General features: G+C 44.0%; 1 protein-coding gene and 1 pseudogene across 1 annotated transcript; one reads left to right on the forward strand and one right to left on the reverse strand.

Moving 5' to 3' along the window:
* The first annotated feature begins 919 nt into the window (after nt 1–919).
* On the forward strand, nt 920–6,129 carry LOC111955129 (serotonin N-acetyltransferase-like). Its single transcript, XM_023975266.2, is given in 4 exon segments — nt 920–1,150; nt 2,592–2,746; nt 3,144–3,358; nt 3,360–6,129. Coding segments are annotated over 4 exon segments (552 nt in total). The 5' UTR covers nt 920–1,047; the 3' UTR covers nt 3,439–6,129.
* A 1,025-nt stretch (nt 6,130–7,154) lies between these two features.
* The window catches only part of LOC139029152 (inactive rhomboid protein 2-like), a 44,543-nt pseudogene continuing 32,976 nt past the window's right edge, over nt 7,155–18,721 (reverse strand).

Here is an 18,721-nt window from a genome sequence, read left to right on the forward strand (position 1 = left end):
TGGCGATTTGAATGCACAGAGATACCGTGACGAGATCCTGAGGCCCATTGTCATGCCATTCATCTGCCGCCATCAACTCGTGTTTCAGCATGATAACGCACGGTCACATGTTGCACAGATCTGTACACAATTCCTGGAACCTGAAAATGTCCCAGTTCTTCCATAGCCTACATACTCACCAGACATGTCACCCATTGAGCATGTTTGGGATGCTCTGGATCGGCATGTACGACAGCGTTTTCCAGTTCCTGCCAATATCCAGCAACTTCGCACACCCATTGAAGAGGATTGGGACTACATTCCACAGGCTACAATCAACAGCCTGGTCAACTCTATGAGAAAGACTGCATGCACGCTGCATGAGGCAAATGGTGGTCACACCAGATACTGACTGGTATTCTGATGCACGCACATACCTTTTAAAAAAAAATGGATCTGTGACCAACAGATGCATATCTGTATTCTCAGTCATGTGAAATCCATAGATTAGGGCCTAAAGAGTTTATTTCAATTGACTGATTTCCTTATATGAACTATAACTCAGTAAAATCTTTGAAATTGGGTCATGCATGTTCATATTTTTGTCCAGTATAGAAGGCCAAAACTGTACCCATCAAACACTGAATTTTTAGACCTATATGTAAATTGTAATTTATAGATATAAATTAAATAACAAAAAATATGTGATACCTAGGCTTAGCCAAAAGCCGATCCATTAGTTGCATCTTTACATGAGGCTAATTCCAAACACAAGTGACGAATATCCCAATAAATCCGGGTCAATATGTTTATTGTTGACAGGTATTCTCTCAGAATTTGGTCATCCAGCTTGTAGGCTTATGACTAATAGCGCTTACTGCCAACGGTATAAATACACACGGCGCACCACATTAACCTCAGACTTTACGCACAACCCGTCTTCACTTGGATCACTTAAGTGGAGCAGCTATTGAAGAGACAGGCAGCCATTCAATACCCAAGTATAAATTATATTGAAAGTTCAACATTTCTATTTGATTTAAGAGCTTGGAACTTCGATCAGACACCATGTCGACAGTCAGTGCCCTGCCTTTCCTGAAATCTAGCCTCCTAATGCTCCGTTGCCTCAGCCCGGAGGACGCAATCAGCGTGTTTGAGATCGAGAGAGAGGGTAACAACTTTTAACTTACTAAAATGTAGAACTTGTTTTTACCCCAATACTGGTCGTTTTTCTTTACAACGTTATACCTAGACATTAAAAGGTATATTGATGTTTTGTGAAAAAATATATGCTTTGTCATTAATTGGACTTGTCAAATGTAGACTACTTAATGATGAGGTGCTTTACGTTTAAAGTTTACTTTAAAAAAAAAATTATAGACTAGGCTAATATATATTTTGGAAATAAATCTTTGGATACCAACCAAATTCATGACAAACAAACAGTCAGTCAGTCATGATGGGATACATGTCACCAAGCATGTAAACTCAGCAAAAAAAGAAACGTCCTTTTCAGCAAACTTAACATGTGTAAATATTTGTATGAACATAACAAGATTCAACAACTGAGACATAAATTGAACAAGTTCCACAGACATGTGACTAACAGAAATTGAATAATGTGTCCCTGAACAAAGGGGGGGTCAAAATCAAAAGTAACAGTCAGTATCTGGTGTGGCTACCAGCTGCATTAAGTACTGCAGTGCATCTCCTCCTCATGGACTGCACCAGATTTGCCAGTTCTTGCTGTGAGATGTTACCCTACTCTTCCACCAAGACACCTGCAAGTTCCCGGACATTTCTGGGGGGAATGGCCCTAGCCCTCACCCTCCGACCCAACAGGTCCCAGACGTGCTCAAATGGATTGAGATTCGGGCTCTTCGCTGGCCATGGCAGAACACTGACATTCCTGTCTTGCAGGAAATCACGCACAGAACGAGCAGTATTGCTGTTAGCATTGTCATGCTGGAGGGTCATGTCAGGATGAGCCTGCAGGAAGGGTACCACATGAGGGAGGAGGATGTCTTCCCTGTAACACACATCGTTGAGATTGCCTGCAATGACAACAAGCTCAGTCCGATGATGCTGTGACACACAGCCCCAGACCATGATGGACCCTCCACCTCCAAATCGATCCTGCTCCAGAGTACAGGCCTCGGTGTAACGCTCATTCGTTTGACGATAAACGCGAATCATACCATCACCCCCGGTGAGACAAAACCGCAACTCGTCAGTGAAGAGCACTTTTTGCCAGTCCTGTCTGGTCCAGCGACGGTAGGTTTGTGCCCATAGGCAACGTTGTTGCCGGTGATGTCTGGTGAGAACCTGCCTTACAACAGGCCTACAAGCCCTCAGTCCAGCCTCTCTCAGTTTATTGCGGGCTCTTGTTTATGGTTCATTGAACAAGCATGGGAAACAGTGTTTAAACCCTTTACAATGAAGATTTGTGAAGTTATTTGGATTTTTACGAATTATCTTTGAAAGACAGGGTCCTGAAAAAGGGACGTTTCTTTTTATGCTGAGATTAGTTGGAAGTAAGCAAACTGAGATTAGACTAAACAACTACGTGTGTACTTGATCATGGACTTGTGTTGTCTGTCTGCCCTCCTCAGCCTTCATCTCTGTGTCTGGAGAGTGTCCGCTCCACTTGGATGAGGTGTGTCACTTCCTGACGCTGTGCCCTGAGCTGTCTCTGGGCTGGTTTGAGGAGGGACGCCTCGTTGCCTTCATCATAGGATCACTGTGGGACCAGGAGAAACTAGCCATGGTAAGCCCCAAGTCAAAATGTGTTGAATAAGTGGGACATTGTCTTTATTATAATGAATGACTTTTGGTAGCCTACCCAATTAATCAAAAGACAAGCTTCGAGGATGTACTTCCATGTGGTATTTTATCAATAGATAAGTACAATCCTTTTTTTAGCACAGGGACTTCAAGGTTTTTATATAAAACATCTCAAAATCAGAGAATGCAACCAACCTTACATCCACACAACCAAGCTTACATCCACATTAACCAAGCTTACATCCACACAAACCTGTCAATTCAGGGTTCAATAGAGTTGATCATGAAAAAATCTCCATGACAATGATAAATGGTTAGTCGGGGGATCTCACATTGCACTCATGCACTCAAAACTCAGGCTTCCCTCCCTCCTTTTTCAGGACGCTCTCACCCTCCACAAGCCCCATGGCTCCACGGTCCACCTCCATGTGCTTGCTGTCCACCGCACCTTCCGGCAGCAAGGCAAGGGCTCCATCCTGATGTGGCGCTACCTGCAGTACCTGCGCTGCCTGCCCTATGTGCGCTGCGCCGTGCTCATGTGCGAAGACTTCCTGGTCCCTTTCTACCAGAAGTCAGGCTTTAAAGTGCAGGGCCCCAGTGGGGCCCCTGACCTTCATTGAGATTATGTATCTTGTCCAGGGCCACGCGTACATGCACCACAACAGTGGTGTTTGAGGGGACACGAACCAAGATGGATGCCTCCTTCAATGGGGGGGGTGTTTGACTAACCTTCCGTGGCTTGAAGACGGCTACAGTGGCAAGAAAAAGTATGTGAACCCTTTGGAATTACCTGGACTTCTGCATAAATTGTTCATCAAATTTGATCTGATCTTCATCTAAGTTACAACAATAGACAAACACAGTCTGCTTAAACTAATAACACACAAACAATTATACGTTTTCATGTCTTTATTGAACCGTGTAAACATTTACAGTGCAGGGTGGAAAAAGTATGTGAACCCATGGATTTAATAACTGGTTGACCCTTCTTTGGCAGCAATAACCTCAACCAAACGTTTTCTGTAGTTGCGGATCAGACCTGCACAACGGTCAGGAGGAATGTTGGACCAGTCCTCTTTATAAAACTGCTTCAGTTCAGCAATATTCTTGGGATGTCTGGTGTGAACTGCTCTCGAGGTCATGCCACAGCATCTCAATCGGGTTGAGGTCAGGACTCTGACTGGGCCACTCCAGAAGGCGTATTTTCTTCTGTTGAAGCCATTCTGTTGTTGATTTACTTCTGTGTTTTGGGTTGTTGTCCTGTTGCATTACCCAACTTCTGTTGAGCTTTAATTGGCAGACAGATAACCTTACATTCTCCTGCAAAATGTCCTGATACACTTGGGAATTCATTTTTCCGTCGATGATAGCAAGCTGTCCAGGCCCTGAGGCAGCAAAGCAGCTTCAAACCATGATGCTCCCTTCACAATAATTTACAGTTGGGATGAGGTTTTGATGTTGGCGTGCTGTGCCTTTTTTTCTCGACACAGTGTTGTGTTCCTTCCAAGCAACTCAACTTTAGTTTCATCTGTCCTCAGAACATTTTGCCAGTAACGATGTGGAACATCCATATGCTCTTTGCGAACTTCAGACGTGCAGTAAAAAAAATTGGGGACAGCAGTGGCTTCTTCTGTGATGTCTTCCCATCAACACCATTCTTGTTTAGTGTTTTACGTATCGTAGACTTGTCAAAAGAGATGTTAGCATGTCCCAGAGATTTCTGTAAGTCTTTAGCTGACACTCTAGGATTCTTCTTAACCTCATTGAGCGTTCTGCGCTGTGCTCTTGCAGTCATCTTTGCAGGACGGCCACTTCTAGGGAGAGTAGCAACAGTGCTGAACTTTCTCCATTTATAGACAATTTGTCTTACCTTGGACTGATGAACATCAAGGTTTTTATAGATACTTATGTGACCCTTTCCAGCTTTATGCAAGTCAACAATTCTTAATCTTGGGTCTTCTGAGATCTCTTTTGTTCGAGGCATTGTTCACATCAGGCAATGCTTCTTGTGAATAGCAAACTCAAATATGGTGAGTGTTTTTTTATAAGGCAGGGCAGCTCTAACATCTCTAATCCCGTCTCAATGATTGTACTCCAGGTTACCTGACTCCCGACTCCAATTAGCTTTTGGAGAAGTCATTAGCCTAGGGGTTCACATACTTTTTCCAACCTACACTGTGAATGTTTAAATGATGTATTCAATATAGACAAGAAAAATACAATAATTTGTGAGTTATTAGTTTAAGCAGACTGTGTTTGTCTGTTGTTGTGACTTAGATGAAGATCAGATCAAATTTTATGACCAATTTATGCAGAAATCCAGATAATTCCAAAGGGTTCACATACTTTTTCTTGCCACTGTATGTAAGCAGCTCGTTGAAACCTCGTTCCCAGTCTATTGCACAAAGTTTCTGGGAACGAGATTACRCTTGCTGTGAGTTACATGTGGGATACTAGTGCAGTGGCTCGTAGGTGTTTGTCTGTGCTCACTGTTTTGTGTTGTGGCAGGGTTTGTGTGTCCTACGTGGTGGGTGTTACAGAAGATAGTTGACCCGTAAGAGACCAAGCATTTAAAAAAATATAATTTAGCAGACGCTCTTATCCAGAGCGACTTACAGTTAATGCATTCATCTTAAGATAGCTAGGTAGGACAACCACATATCACGGTAAGTACATTTCTCCTCAACGTAGTCAAAGTCAAAGGTAGTCAAACGTGAGTGTTCGTTCACGAAAGGCTTTTTTTCACCTCAAAGGCTGACATGATCTTTGGGGAAGATATGGAATTACTTGAGTAATTAAGTGATTATAAATGTATTACTTTATACATTTTTACAAAATGTCTTATTCATGATGACCAAATAGAATCTGCTAACTGCCAAAAATGCTAGGTTTACATTAGAAAAGTACAGCAAGGAAAAGTGCAGCAAAGTACATATTTTTGTATAAAATGCTGGACATTTTTTAACTCATGTTAAGTCTGAGATTTTAGCAAACAAACTGCATCTTGATGGATGACTTGAGAATCTAACGAAAATGCAGATAGGGCTAGATTGAAGAAGGGTCAGCTAGATTGAAGAAGGGTCAGCTAGCTTCTCTCTTCCTGTTAGCGTGTTGTGGCTGTGCTGCTTGTGTATCAATCCATGGCAAGCATTAAAACAGCATTAAATCAATGTCCCTTTTTCACTGTGGTCTCGTGAGCCAAGCAACCAAGAAGGACACTTTTAATCTCATTCTTCCTGTCTGAATATGCAGCTTTATGGCACATCAACACCTGGGCGATTGCCTGGGACTTTCATTTGCTTTTCAAGATCACTAATGTTTTTGTTTATCCTTCTGTATTTATGCCTTTAAAATGCACTGGGCAGCTAAAAGTCACCACGACTTTTATAAACCATGGTAGTAGTATTAATGGTAGTATTACCCTTTTAGCTAGCACCTGTTAATTTCTAGATTGTGAGAAAATATTGAAATTAGATTACCGATATACAGTATACCAGGGAGGGATATAGGCAAACTAGGCTGTGTTTGTTTGTCGGCAGAGACGCTAGTCTCCAAAGTAGACCACTATTGCACGCCTCTCCTCCTGGGGCTATAGGGGTTTAACTGCTAACGTGTCCATTAGCAAGCATTATTGTCGTGTAACTTCTAGGGATTCACGAGAATCGCCTATTTGCTGCTGCCAAGCATTTTAAACAAAGCTAGGCCTACTGTATTCAGTAAGCAGCATTACCGCTAGAGGCCATGTCTGGAGGGTGTTGGTGTAATGACACATTTATGGGAATCCAATTAACAATATAGTATGGAGTTGTGAACAATATACTTGTAGCTGGCACAGTATTTGAAAATAGACTTTATAGTATTTTAATGTTTGAAACGCAGCAATTTAAAACCAATATCCCTCCCCGGGATTTTCCATTCCCCTTGATAAATGAGTTGTCTTTTTCTCTGTAGAAAACCACCACCTCTACCTCCATCAATCTTGAATCAAGACGTTACTGATTTTTATAACATTTTGAAAATAAACTATTTTTCAAACATTTCTGTTTCTGACTGTTTCCCTTTCACTTGGAATGTAGAAATGCATTACACTGTAGGGTTTCTATGATTAACAAATGGCAGATTAAGAAGACAAAGCAACTTGTTTCCAACTTCTCAGCTTGCAAAAACTGGACCCACAGAGATTAAAGTTGTGGAGTAAATCTCTCTTGAAGAGGGTGAATCTACAACAGTATTTCTATTCCTAGCTTTTCAAGCACCAACACGCTACCCGGCTGAATGCGATTGTCAAGAGAAATAGTTCAGAAGCATAGATCCAAGGAAGTAGTTCCTCAAGCCATTTTCACAAAAGGTTACCGGTAGTTGAATCTATTAGCTCAAGACAGACAAGGGGAAACATTATTACATTTACATTTATTTTTAAGAACATTGTTTGAATTTGTACATACACGTAAGGGTAATATCTTAAAAACTGCAGCAATAATATCACAATATCTCAGTAAAAGAGCAAATTCCAAAGTATACTTTTTTATTCCAATAAATAACTAATCAATTTGGTCCAAATGCATTTACAGACTTATGCATTTATGCTTGCCGATTTACAGACACTCAAATTCAAGGGTTACACACATTTCAGAAGGCACGGTGAATTCCTATGAAGAGGAGCAGACTGTGCTAAAGTGTTCATGTAAAAAGAAAAGAGGGACAGATTCTGAGCAAATTAAACAGGGTCACAACCATTTAAATGCCCAAATGGCAAAACAACGTAAAACAGTACTCAACGATCGTCCAACCAACACCTGCGAAGAATTGCACGTTATTGACATAGTCGGCCATTAACACCACCAGTTGACTGCTGGTGTGTAAAGTGACTTAACAAAGCATAGTAAATCCTGCTCAAATAATCCACATCACCGCAGTAATCCACCTCTCAGGAAACGTCCTAAGCAGTGAAGAGTGGACAGCTGCCAGAGGAGAGGGTCATAATCCAAGAGACCAGGAGGAGGCCGGGATGGCAGAAACTCTGTTGGCCATTTTGATATCTGTAATGGCAAGAGTGACTAGCAGCCTTTCTTGAATCAATGGCCATTGATCAAGGCACACAGTACACGGATTCTCGTTCGCTTTTTAAATATATACGCATAACACATTGATAAGTAATTTGCTTTGATAGCACTGAAGTGCTATAATTATTATATATATATATTACTGTAGAGATATAGTGCAAGCACATCGTAGTTTGAAGTGAAACAACATGGACTTTCTAGTTTGCTCTATCAGATCACATACTGTCTTTTGGACGGTCAGTCAGATCCTATAATCTTACGATATTACGTTTAATTAACGTTTGCGTATCAAACCTATACCACAGTGTCCAGTGAAACGCCACAATTATGGCCAAAACAAGTCAACGTGTTTAATTAGTAGTGCACTTAAACTGAAAAGCCTTCCGTAAGGCCAACCGCTTGTCTTTGAGGCAGTGACACAGTTCAATTGGAATTAGTTAGATGTCTATTTATCAAGCACCTACAGTTGCCATAAATAACCTAGGCAGATTGGAAGGCAGGATTTGGAAGGTCAGACCAATCCTTCAGATGAAAAACAAGCATCATTTACAGATACAATAACACTATTTTATTGACACTGTCTGTACGGTATAATTCATTGTGAAAGGCAACTGCTATTGGATGGAATTCTTAACACTTAACTGGTCCCCCCCCCAAAAAGTGCCATGGAAAAGTCATGAAAAGCACACAAAACTAGGTTCAAGTTGAAACAACGCTCCAGCCAGTTGCAGACTGTATGACTTGTATTCAATACCATAGTGAAATGCTCACATGAACAGCTAATTCAAAGTATTTGAACATAATGAAATGCTATATCACGTAGTGTTAGATACATCCAGTGTTGTAGAAAATGAGTACAAAAGGTAACAAATAAGAGGCCTCTGTAGTATTAAGGTGACAGTTTATGAAACGACAGGGCAGGATATCCTCTGTCGTCTTCCAAGTCCACTTTAACTCCACGCTCAGACCGAGTCGTTCTCTCCAGAGGAACTAGCATAGCTGTACAGTCTTGAAGGCAATGTGCGTAGATACCCTGGGTGCTTACGGGCATATGAACCAGGTGCGCTCTCCCTTTAAGTTCCGTTTCCCTTAAAAGTATTTTCCACTGCGCTTCCTGTCCAGGTTCTAAAGCCAGCTCGCATTAGCCGTTAGCGCTTTAGTGAATGTCCAGGTTCTAAAGCCAGTTAGCATTAGCTGTTAGCGCTTTAATGAATGTCCAGGTTCTATAGCCAGCTAGCATTAGCTGTTAGCGCTTTAGTGAGTGCTATTCTAGTGCACCACATGGTCGATGTCGTACTTCTCGCAGAACTTGCCGGTGAAGGGCAGGCAGGTGAGGTGCTCCAGCCAGTGCCAGTTGATGGGGTAGATATAGAACCAGACAACCAACGAGGAGAGCAGGCCCAGGTAGACCAGCAGCGATAGCAGGATGAGGACACGCTTTCGGTACTTGTCGAAGTCGCCGAACGTCACGTAGGGCAGGAAGGAGAAGGAGAGCAGCAGGCCGCTGAGGAAGCCGAAGATGTGGGCGATGTTGTCGATCCAGGGCAGCAAGCCACACAGGAACAGGAAGAAGACGATGCCCACCAGCTTGAGGAAGGCCTTCCACGGCTTTTCCAGCATCTGCCAGCCCTGGAGGAGCTCCACAAACAGGCAGGCAAGCAGCCCGAACTGGGAGCCAGCTGGGCCAACCTGGATGATAACCGGAGAAAGACAGAGAGAGAGAGAGGGAAAAGAGAGAGTCATACATCCACCTGCTCTGACTAAACAAAATGGAGGGAGGGGTTGATGCTTCACTCAATGACGATGCCAGTACTGGATGAATGGGTGACAAGACCAGCACGTGCATGAATGAATGTCACTGTTGACCATAGCATGGGGCATATCAGCGGAAGATGCCAGGATAAATGCATGCATCCTGCTCACTGGCATCTGTTGAAATTCATATAAAATGCTAGTACGTTAGCATGAAGGAAGTGGTGGTAGCATTATGTACTCCTTGCTAATGGGCAGGCAGATGACTGAGGCGGAGTTATAGTCCCTTATAGCAGAGGACAATAGGAATCGGGCAAAATGGGAAGCAAGTGCACCAGCTGAGTGCATTAAATGTTGACGTCTGTGTGTCATAGTGAATTTGGTCGGTAGCCTACTGATCCAAATGCATGCAGCTCAGGGGTCTGGAGAGGTTCAGCCCTGCAATTAACTTCCTCTCAGCGGGGTAATTCTCTTTGGTATGATGTCCCCAAACAAATGTTGCGATCAATATATAAATTACACCATCAGACATTTTAACCATCTTCACTTTTATGTCTACAGTGACGTTGGATGTTCCAAAAATGGGAATGTGTCATTGTTGAAGTAGTATAACAAAAGAGTATCACATTGTGCCTCCGTTCTAAACCTTACGACTTAATGTACATTTCAGTTGTAACTCCTCAATAGTTAAGTCTAGGTCGAAACCAACAGCAATGGTTCTTTGGTCACTGGTTCTACAGCTGGCATCCTGATTAGATTGACGTCAGGGCTGTGGTCGGCGTACCGGGGCAGATGGCTAATCCGAGATTCTAACCTCCCAGAAGGACGGGCGAGGAGGAGTGAGGCTTTTCACACGCCCTAGGCACGCGGCCTACACGTTCCAGACACGCTATATGGGTGCTCTGAATCCAATCATTCCCCAGCCGGCGCTCGACAGTCTAAGCTTCATTGGCCATTGAACACTTCGTTTGACAGGCTGAGCTTCAGAACGTCTGAACTCTCGCTGACTTCTGAATTCCTGCTCTCACGAGTGACTCAGAAAGTCCTTTGAAGAAGAACTAGAGAGTGTTACTGCTGTGACGTCTAGTTGTTTCTTTAGAGAGGCTGAGTTTCAGAACGTCTAAACTTCTGACTTCTGAATTTCTGCATTGAAGAGTGACTCAAAGTCCTTTGAAGAAGTACTAGCGACTGTTACCGTTGTATCATTAAGCATTTCTGAAATCTGCCACCAGATACGTGATGCATTTAAAAAGGTTTGTCATTGCATTTCATAGTGTCAATTTAAAACGGGGATAATAAAGGATCCATTGAGCCATTGTAATGCATAAATGAGACAATACTGGTTTATTGAACACTTGTAACAGCTATGTAATGTCAGAGAATATATAGTGCATTTGTGAAAAATATTTTGTACCTATGTAAATGGCTGATGATTTTATAAGAAAAGACTCATTACAAGTGACTTGAAGCCGTAGCCACATGTGATTTATTTATTTATATATTTCTCCCTTTTAGGGGTATAACACAAACATTTAGTTTCCAACATCGTGAAGACCTGAAACTAATCCTAATTTGTGATGCGTTTAACCACAGTGGATAGAGACTGGTTCAACCACAGTGGATAGAGACTGGTTCAACCACAGTGGATAGAGACTGGTTCAACCACAGTGGATAAAGACTGGTTCAACCATCAGTGGATAAAGCTGGTTCAAACCACAGTGGATAGAGGACTGGTTCAACCACAGTGATAGAGACTGGTTCAAACCACAGTGGATAGAGACTGGTCAACCACAGTGGATAGAGACTGGTTCACACAGTGGATAGAGACTGGTGTTCAACCACAGTAGGGATTAGAGACTGGTTTAACCACAGTGGATAGAGACTGATTCACCAAGTGGATAGAGACGTTCAACCACAGTGGATAGAGATGGTTTCACACCCCAGTGGATAGAGACTGGTTCAACCATAGTGGATAGAGACTGGTTCAAACCACAGTGGATATAGACTGGTTCAACCACAGTGGATAGAGACTGGTTCAACCATTAGTGGATAGAGACTGGTTCAACCACAGTGGATAGAGACTGGTTCAACCACAGTGGATAGAGACTGGTTCAAACCACAGTGGATAGAGACTGGTTCAACCATGTGTAGGACGGTAACCACAGTGGATAGAGACTGGTTCAACCACAAGTGGATAGAGACTGGTTCAACCACAGTGTATAGAGACTGGTTCAACCATAGTGGAATAGAGACTGGATTTCAACCACAGTGGATAGAGACTGGTTTCAACCACAGTGGATAGAGACTGGTTCCAACCACAGTGGATAGAGACTGGTTCAACCACAGTGGATAGAGAACTGGTTCAACCACAGTGGATAGAGACTGGTTCAACCACAGTGGGATAGAGACTTGTTCAACCACAGTGGATAGAGACTGGTTCAACCACAGTGGATAGAGACTGTCAACACAGTGGATAGAACTGGTTCAACCAACAGGGATAGAGACTGGTCAACCAAGTGTGATAGAGACTTGCGTTCAAACCACAGTGGATAGAGACTGGTTCAACCACAGTGGATAGAGGTACTGGATTGGCAACCACAATGTGGATAGAGTACTTGGTTCAACCCACAGTGATAGAGATGTTCAACCACAGTGGATAGAGACTGGTTCAACCATAGTGGATAGAGACTGGTTCAACCACAGTGGATAGAGACTGGTTCAACCACAGCGGATAGAGACTGGTTCGGCCACCGCTTCGAGGTCTTGTTTACTCCACCAATGGGATAATCCCCTTTAACTCAAACGGGGCCCTAAGTGGCTTGAGATGAGGAGCCGTGCGTCGCCTCACGTCTCTGGAGCTATTCCTGTTGTGTGAAAGGCTGCGTCCTGCTGGTGCAGCAGCGGTGACATTTCAGAGCGCTACCTCACAGTAACTTCACACTAGGAGAGTGACAGACGTACCTAGCGCCAGAGACGCACAGCTGCAGCCACATACCTGCAGATTTAGAGTTGGTAATCTGGGGAAATGAAAAAAATTGATTCTTCCAGAAATAGGTACTCCTCGGCAGTACTAAACTCTGATCCATAATCTGTATGTAGAAGCACTGGAAGACCAGACCATTTCTTTTTTTCAACAATTGAACAGAGCAGGAATCTGGACTAGTGTAGCAGGGACCTTTGTTAACCCACACAATATCCTTCGGTAATCTGTAGCGAGCAAGAGAGTGTGTTTTACAGAGGCCAATTGGGAGAGGTTGGTTTGTGCCAATTAGGTTATCCACAGCAGCTCTCTTCTCCCACTTGGCAACGCCCACGTCACAGACAATGCTTCCTGTCCACCACACTGAGCCTTGTACTCGAGCACAAAACTGTAGCGCGCCCTCTTCTTTCCAGTGACAATTGCACTCTTCATTTCTGCAACCTAACATACCGGGACTGCGAGTGAATCCAATTGTAAATCGATGAAGTTTGGCATGGACGGGCTATTACAGTCTGGTCATACAGAAAGGAGTCTGAACACCAGAAGAAATAGAACAAGGGAAAAACATTTACGTAACTTGTCCACTCTTCCTATGCCAAATGGACAGCAATAGCCCAATGGTGAAGCTATAAGAGGAGATGACAAGGGAACAGGGTCTCCTGTCCAAAGACGCTCTGACATCACTTCCTGTGCCCTTCACATTTACCCTGCTGCTGACTCCGCAACCTGGACTGAATGTCCCTGCCTCTCTCGCTCTCTCCTTAACACGCAGGCACAATTAAGCCAGCTGCGTCACCTCAAGGGGATTGGACTAATTTACCATTAGCACATCACACACTGCAGAAGAAAAGGGCTTGGTTGGATTAGATCATGTGCAGATAACACAACAAGCACCAGCGTGTCCCGGTCAGGGAGAGGAACACAGAGAGCTGGACATTTCCTCAGTAGGTGAAGATAGGGCTACAATGGGAATGTCAGTGAATGACAAAACGTGTAAGAGTGTGTTTGTGTGTGCGACCACACTTGAGAGACTCAAGACATGGTCTGAGACAGAAAGAATGGGTCAACTGACTGGGTTAACACTCATTTGTGATTAAACATGAACATGAGACCCAGTTGTGTGTGTTGGGCAAAGGAATGCAAATGTGTTGGATGCATGGAGCTTTACAGTTTACATGGAGTGAATTGATACTCCTTTTCACCACTAGGGGGACCCTGGCACACCACATCTGGCTGCTGCAGCCAAGGCTCTTCTTCTCAGGCTGTCAGAATGTCTCGTTGACTGTGCCAACCCTAGCAATTCAGCCAGTTCGCACAATTGCAATACGTTTTTGTCAATGGCATTTCTACCAATGCTTTGAGCATACAAACGAATAGAGGATCTCGATGGCTTTCTCAAGCCACGTGTAATGGTTCTGTTCCAGCTTCAGGTGATACGGAGACAGGGCAGAGGCAGTTAAGTCCTGATCGTTTACCCTCCAGACGGGGTCACGTCCAGTCCAGTAATCTCCCTATCCAAAGCTCCTCCAGTAACCGTGCTAAGCTCAGTGGCTGCCCGGGCCTAGCTGAGATGTTAACGCTCTCTCTCTCTCTCGCCAGCTTTCCTAGAAAACACCTGACCAGCTCAATGAAGATTAGCAGTGGCGGTTGTGTTAGCTGAGCAGGTGTGTGTACGTGCGCTCCTGTGTGTGAGCCTGTGTGTGTGTGTGTGTGTACCTCGGCTCTGTAGGGGAGGAAGAGGGCGCTGGCCAGGTTGCCGGTGATGCCAGAGAGGACGTAGATGATGGAGATGCGGACCCAGCCAGCCAGCTTCTCCAGGTCTCTCAGGATAGTCATCTGGAACACTACGGACACCAGGCAGTGGAGGAGGCTTCATAGGGAAAGGGAAGAGGCCAGTCAGAGGACAACGCATGGAAATAGGCTTATAGGCGCACATACCGTAGGCTTATGCTATATTAACACACACACACACAAACAAAGCCCAGCACGTGCTGTAATCTCCTCACTACGTACCCATATCTGAATCATGTGGAGGGAATCCTCTCGATGCAGTATTTCCTGTTAAGGCCATACTTAGGTACGGTGGGATACAATGGGATATCCCTGACCATACACTGACCATGTAAACTGACAAGGAACAATCAGAGCCGTGTAGTAGGCTACAACTAGGGTTACACAAAGTATTAAAGGCCCAGTGCAGTCAAAAACGTGATTTACCTGTGTTTTATATATATATTTCCACACTGAGGTTGGAATAATACTGTGAAATTGTGAAAATGACGATAATGCCCTTTTAGTGTAAGAACTGCTGTTTTGGTGGGATGGAGTTTTGCAGGCAGTACATTTGTTAATTGTTAATAGACCAATAAGAAAGAGAGTTTCAAAACCCTCTGCCAAAAAAAAGCACATTTTAAGTTTTCCCCTCCCCAGACCCCTACCAGATAGTTTTAGCTAAATTATTGCTTGAGAAATTGCTCTTTGCTAAGAAGCTATTTTTGACCATTTCCTTATTTTATATTTTTTAATCACAGTAAGTTAATGAATTGTTACCCGGAAATGATTTGATATTGAGATTAAAAGGCTGCATTGGACCTTTAACAGAGTATTACAGAGACTTTCCTGTTCAGGTCAATTGGTCGACAAAAACCCATGACTCCACCTATGGTGTTTGGATTTGCACTAAGTACCGATGTGACTACAGTCAGATGACCCGAGGTCGACATACTCTTAACTGTCAAGCACTTTAGGCTAAAAACAATGTCATGTATAGAAAAGTACCATAGAAATACAGTGTATGATTACCCTGCGTGCAGGAACAAGGAGAGCCACAGCCTGTCACATAGTCAAAGACTCAGGGATTGAGAAAGCAGGAAGGCCACACACCTCATCCACACAGTGGATCTGTTAACGAAGAGAGACCACCGGATCAGATGGGGAGTCTGGCTGTCATGTAAACAAACCCTGTAGACAACGCCCACCACAGGACAGACAGACGGACACACACCCACCACCTGGAGCAGAAGGGTGGCCTCCTCGTGGAAGTAACCGTGCATGAAGGAGCACATACTCTCTCGTAGTGATCTCACACCGGCCCTTAGTGCCTATGCAGCAGGGTCGTCCCTTGGAGGTTACAGTCCATGTGTCTGTAAGCCTGTCAGGTTCGTCTTGCGGGGGGAGGTACAGATCTGGATCAGATGGAGGAGGCGAGAAGAAGCTATGTGGTTTCCACTGATCCAAGACCTGAGGTGTATGATGGTTCTGTCACCTCTCATCCACTGCTTTATTTCAATACCGGGGGCTTACACTGTACAGTGGGGGCAACATTCTGTAGAGAATGGAATGCATACGATGTCTGTTCACGCAATACATACTAGCAGGGCTGTCAGAGGAGCATAACATTGCTGATCCTCCTGTCACTCACCGGCCAATGTGTGTATGTCATCGGGCCAGATGTGAGGCTCTGCGGAAGCGGGCTCTTCACAGGTCCTGTTCCCAGCATGCATCAGGACAATAAGATAGCAGGAGACACTTTTATGATACTCTCGAGTTAGTTTTACCATGTTCCGGTCACGACAGTTGTGTTGTGTGTGTGTGTGTGTGATGAATGTGTGTGTGTGTGTTGTGTGTTTGGGTGGTGGTGTGTGGTGTGTGTTGTGTGTTTTACCACTGTAGTCGTCTTATAGTAGAACAGTATCAAAGACTTTGATGTACACGCTGGCTAGTTCCTAGTGTGCACACCACAGAGCCTGTTTTACAGACCTCCGTGACAGTTTCCATCATTCTTTCATCGCCTTCATCATTTCAATGAAAGGTCGCCAATGACTCCTTCACACAGACCAGAAAATAAAACACAGCCAGACACAAGTTGATCAAGTTTACAAATCATTCATCTCTAGGTGGCAGAGAGAGAGTGGTGTGAGCGTAAACACAGAGAGCAGAGAGAGTGTGTGTGAGCGTAACACAGAGAGAGAGAGAGATGATGAGAGAAGAAGAGTGCGAGGGAACGTAAGTGGGAGTACAATAGTTGTTTGTTGTATTGTGTGTGGTCTACAAAAAATACATATCATTTGTGTAGATTCCTACTTGCACATAACCGTCGACTGATAGTTTGAGCCACGAACAAAACGGCCGGAGCAGCGCTATAGTAGCAAGGGTCTGGACGCCTATTATCGTTCCATGTAACAACAAGCAGCCTGACTCTCTCTCCTGGTCCTTGGCTTTCTGGATGAGACTGACTATCTGGCTGTCCTTGCGGATACACGGGGAGAACTTGGCTCCAAGGTGGATTAGGTCCTCCTGGGAGAGGGGATAGAATACAGGAATACACTGTTAATCTGGCAACCAGACACATAATTGACATAGCAACCAAAAATAGTTCACCTAACCTGGCAACCCCAGCAGAGTTAACCTAACCTGGCAACCCCAGCACAGTTAACCTGGCAACCCCAGCACAGTTAACCTGGCAACCGCAGCACAGTTAACCTAACCTGGCATCCCCAGCACAGTTAACCTAACCTGGCAACCCCAGCACAGTTAACCTAACCTGGCAACCCCAGCACAGTTAACCTGGCAACCCCAGCAGTTAATCTAACTGAGAACCAGGGCCAAAAAAAGAGTTAGGTTTACTGGCCTAGCCTCTGTTTTAGCTGGTTGTTAGACCTCTTTCCTGTATTGTAAGTAGTCAAGAGATCCTATTTTGATAGTCAACCATACAAAAAGGTAGCACCTAGTGCATCACAGTACAAAACAGACAAAGATAGTTTTCCACCAAAACCACAGCTACAGATATTTGAGCTATAGCCACCCACTAGACTAGTCATGTGGGACACTTTACACTCTTCATACTGTGGCCTATGTGGGATGACGTGGTGGAGCCATCGTCTTACTTGATCAGAAAACACCCACTTTTTCACCTGACACCCCACATAGAACATAAACTGTAATGTGGGTTACTGGCTGTCAGCCCACCACATTCTCTGAAATGAACATTCTGTATCGCTGTCGAAGTGGATATGAACCTGACAAGTGTGAAGTTTCTCAAGGCAAAATGAAGTCAGTAAGTGTGAATGAGTCAGAAAGTCTCTTGGAACAGTCAGAAAGTACTTTTGTACAGTCAGAAAGTACTTTAGTACAGTCAGAAAGTACTTTAATACAGTTAAAAGGCACACTCGTAAAGTCAGAAGGCTCACTAGTACAGTCAAAAGGCAAACTAGTACAGTCAAAAGGCACACTAGTACAGTCAAAAGGCAAACTAGTACAGTCAAAAGGCAAACTAGTGCAGTCAAAAGGCAAACTAGTACAGTCAAAAGGCAAACTAGTACAGTCAAAAGGCACACTAGTACAGTCAAAAGGCAAACTAGCACAGTCAAGTACAGTCAGAAGGCACACTACACAGTCAGAAGGCACACTAGCAAAGTCAGAAGGCACACTAGACAGTCAGAAGACACTAGACAGTCAGAAGGCACACTAAACCAGTCAGAGAACACTAGTACAGTCAGGAAGCACACTAGTACAGTCAGAAGGCACACTAATAACAAGTCAGAAGAGCACACTAGTACAGTCAGAAGACACTAACAGTCAGAAACACACTCATAGTACAGTCAGGAGGCACACAGCACAGTCAGAGGCACCACTAGAATACAGCAGCAAAGCACACTAGACAGTCAGGAGAGCACACTAGTACAGTCAGAAGGCACACTAAATACACAGTCAGAAGCACACTAACAGTCAGAAGCACACTAGTACAGTCAGAAGACGACACACATAGTCACAGTCAGGAGGCACACTAGCACAGTCAGAAGGCACACTAATACAGTCAGAAAGCACACGTAGATACAGTCAGAAGCACTAGTACGTCAGAAGCACACTAGTACAGTCAGAAGCACACTAGTACAGTCAGAGGCACACTAGCCCTAGCAGTCAGAGACACACTACATACAGTCAGAAGGCACCACTGTCAGAAGCACACATCATAGTAAGTGAGTAAATAAACTAGTTAATAAGAACTAGTGAGTGAGTCCAGAACTCTTTAGCGTGTCCTGTTGAAACCTAAGTGCGTCTCCCACCAACACCACAGACCACCGCAGACGTAGCCCATCATACAGCCCACATGGTAAGACTAAAAAGACATTCAGTATGTATGACATGTGCGATAGAAGAGCAG

This window comes from Salvelinus sp. IW2-2015, linkage group LG1 (genome assembly GCF_002910315.2).
Source record: "Salvelinus sp. IW2-2015 linkage group LG1, ASM291031v2, whole genome shotgun sequence".
Lineage (NCBI taxonomy): Eukaryota > Metazoa > Chordata > Actinopteri > Salmoniformes > Salmonidae > Salvelinus > Salvelinus sp. IW2-2015.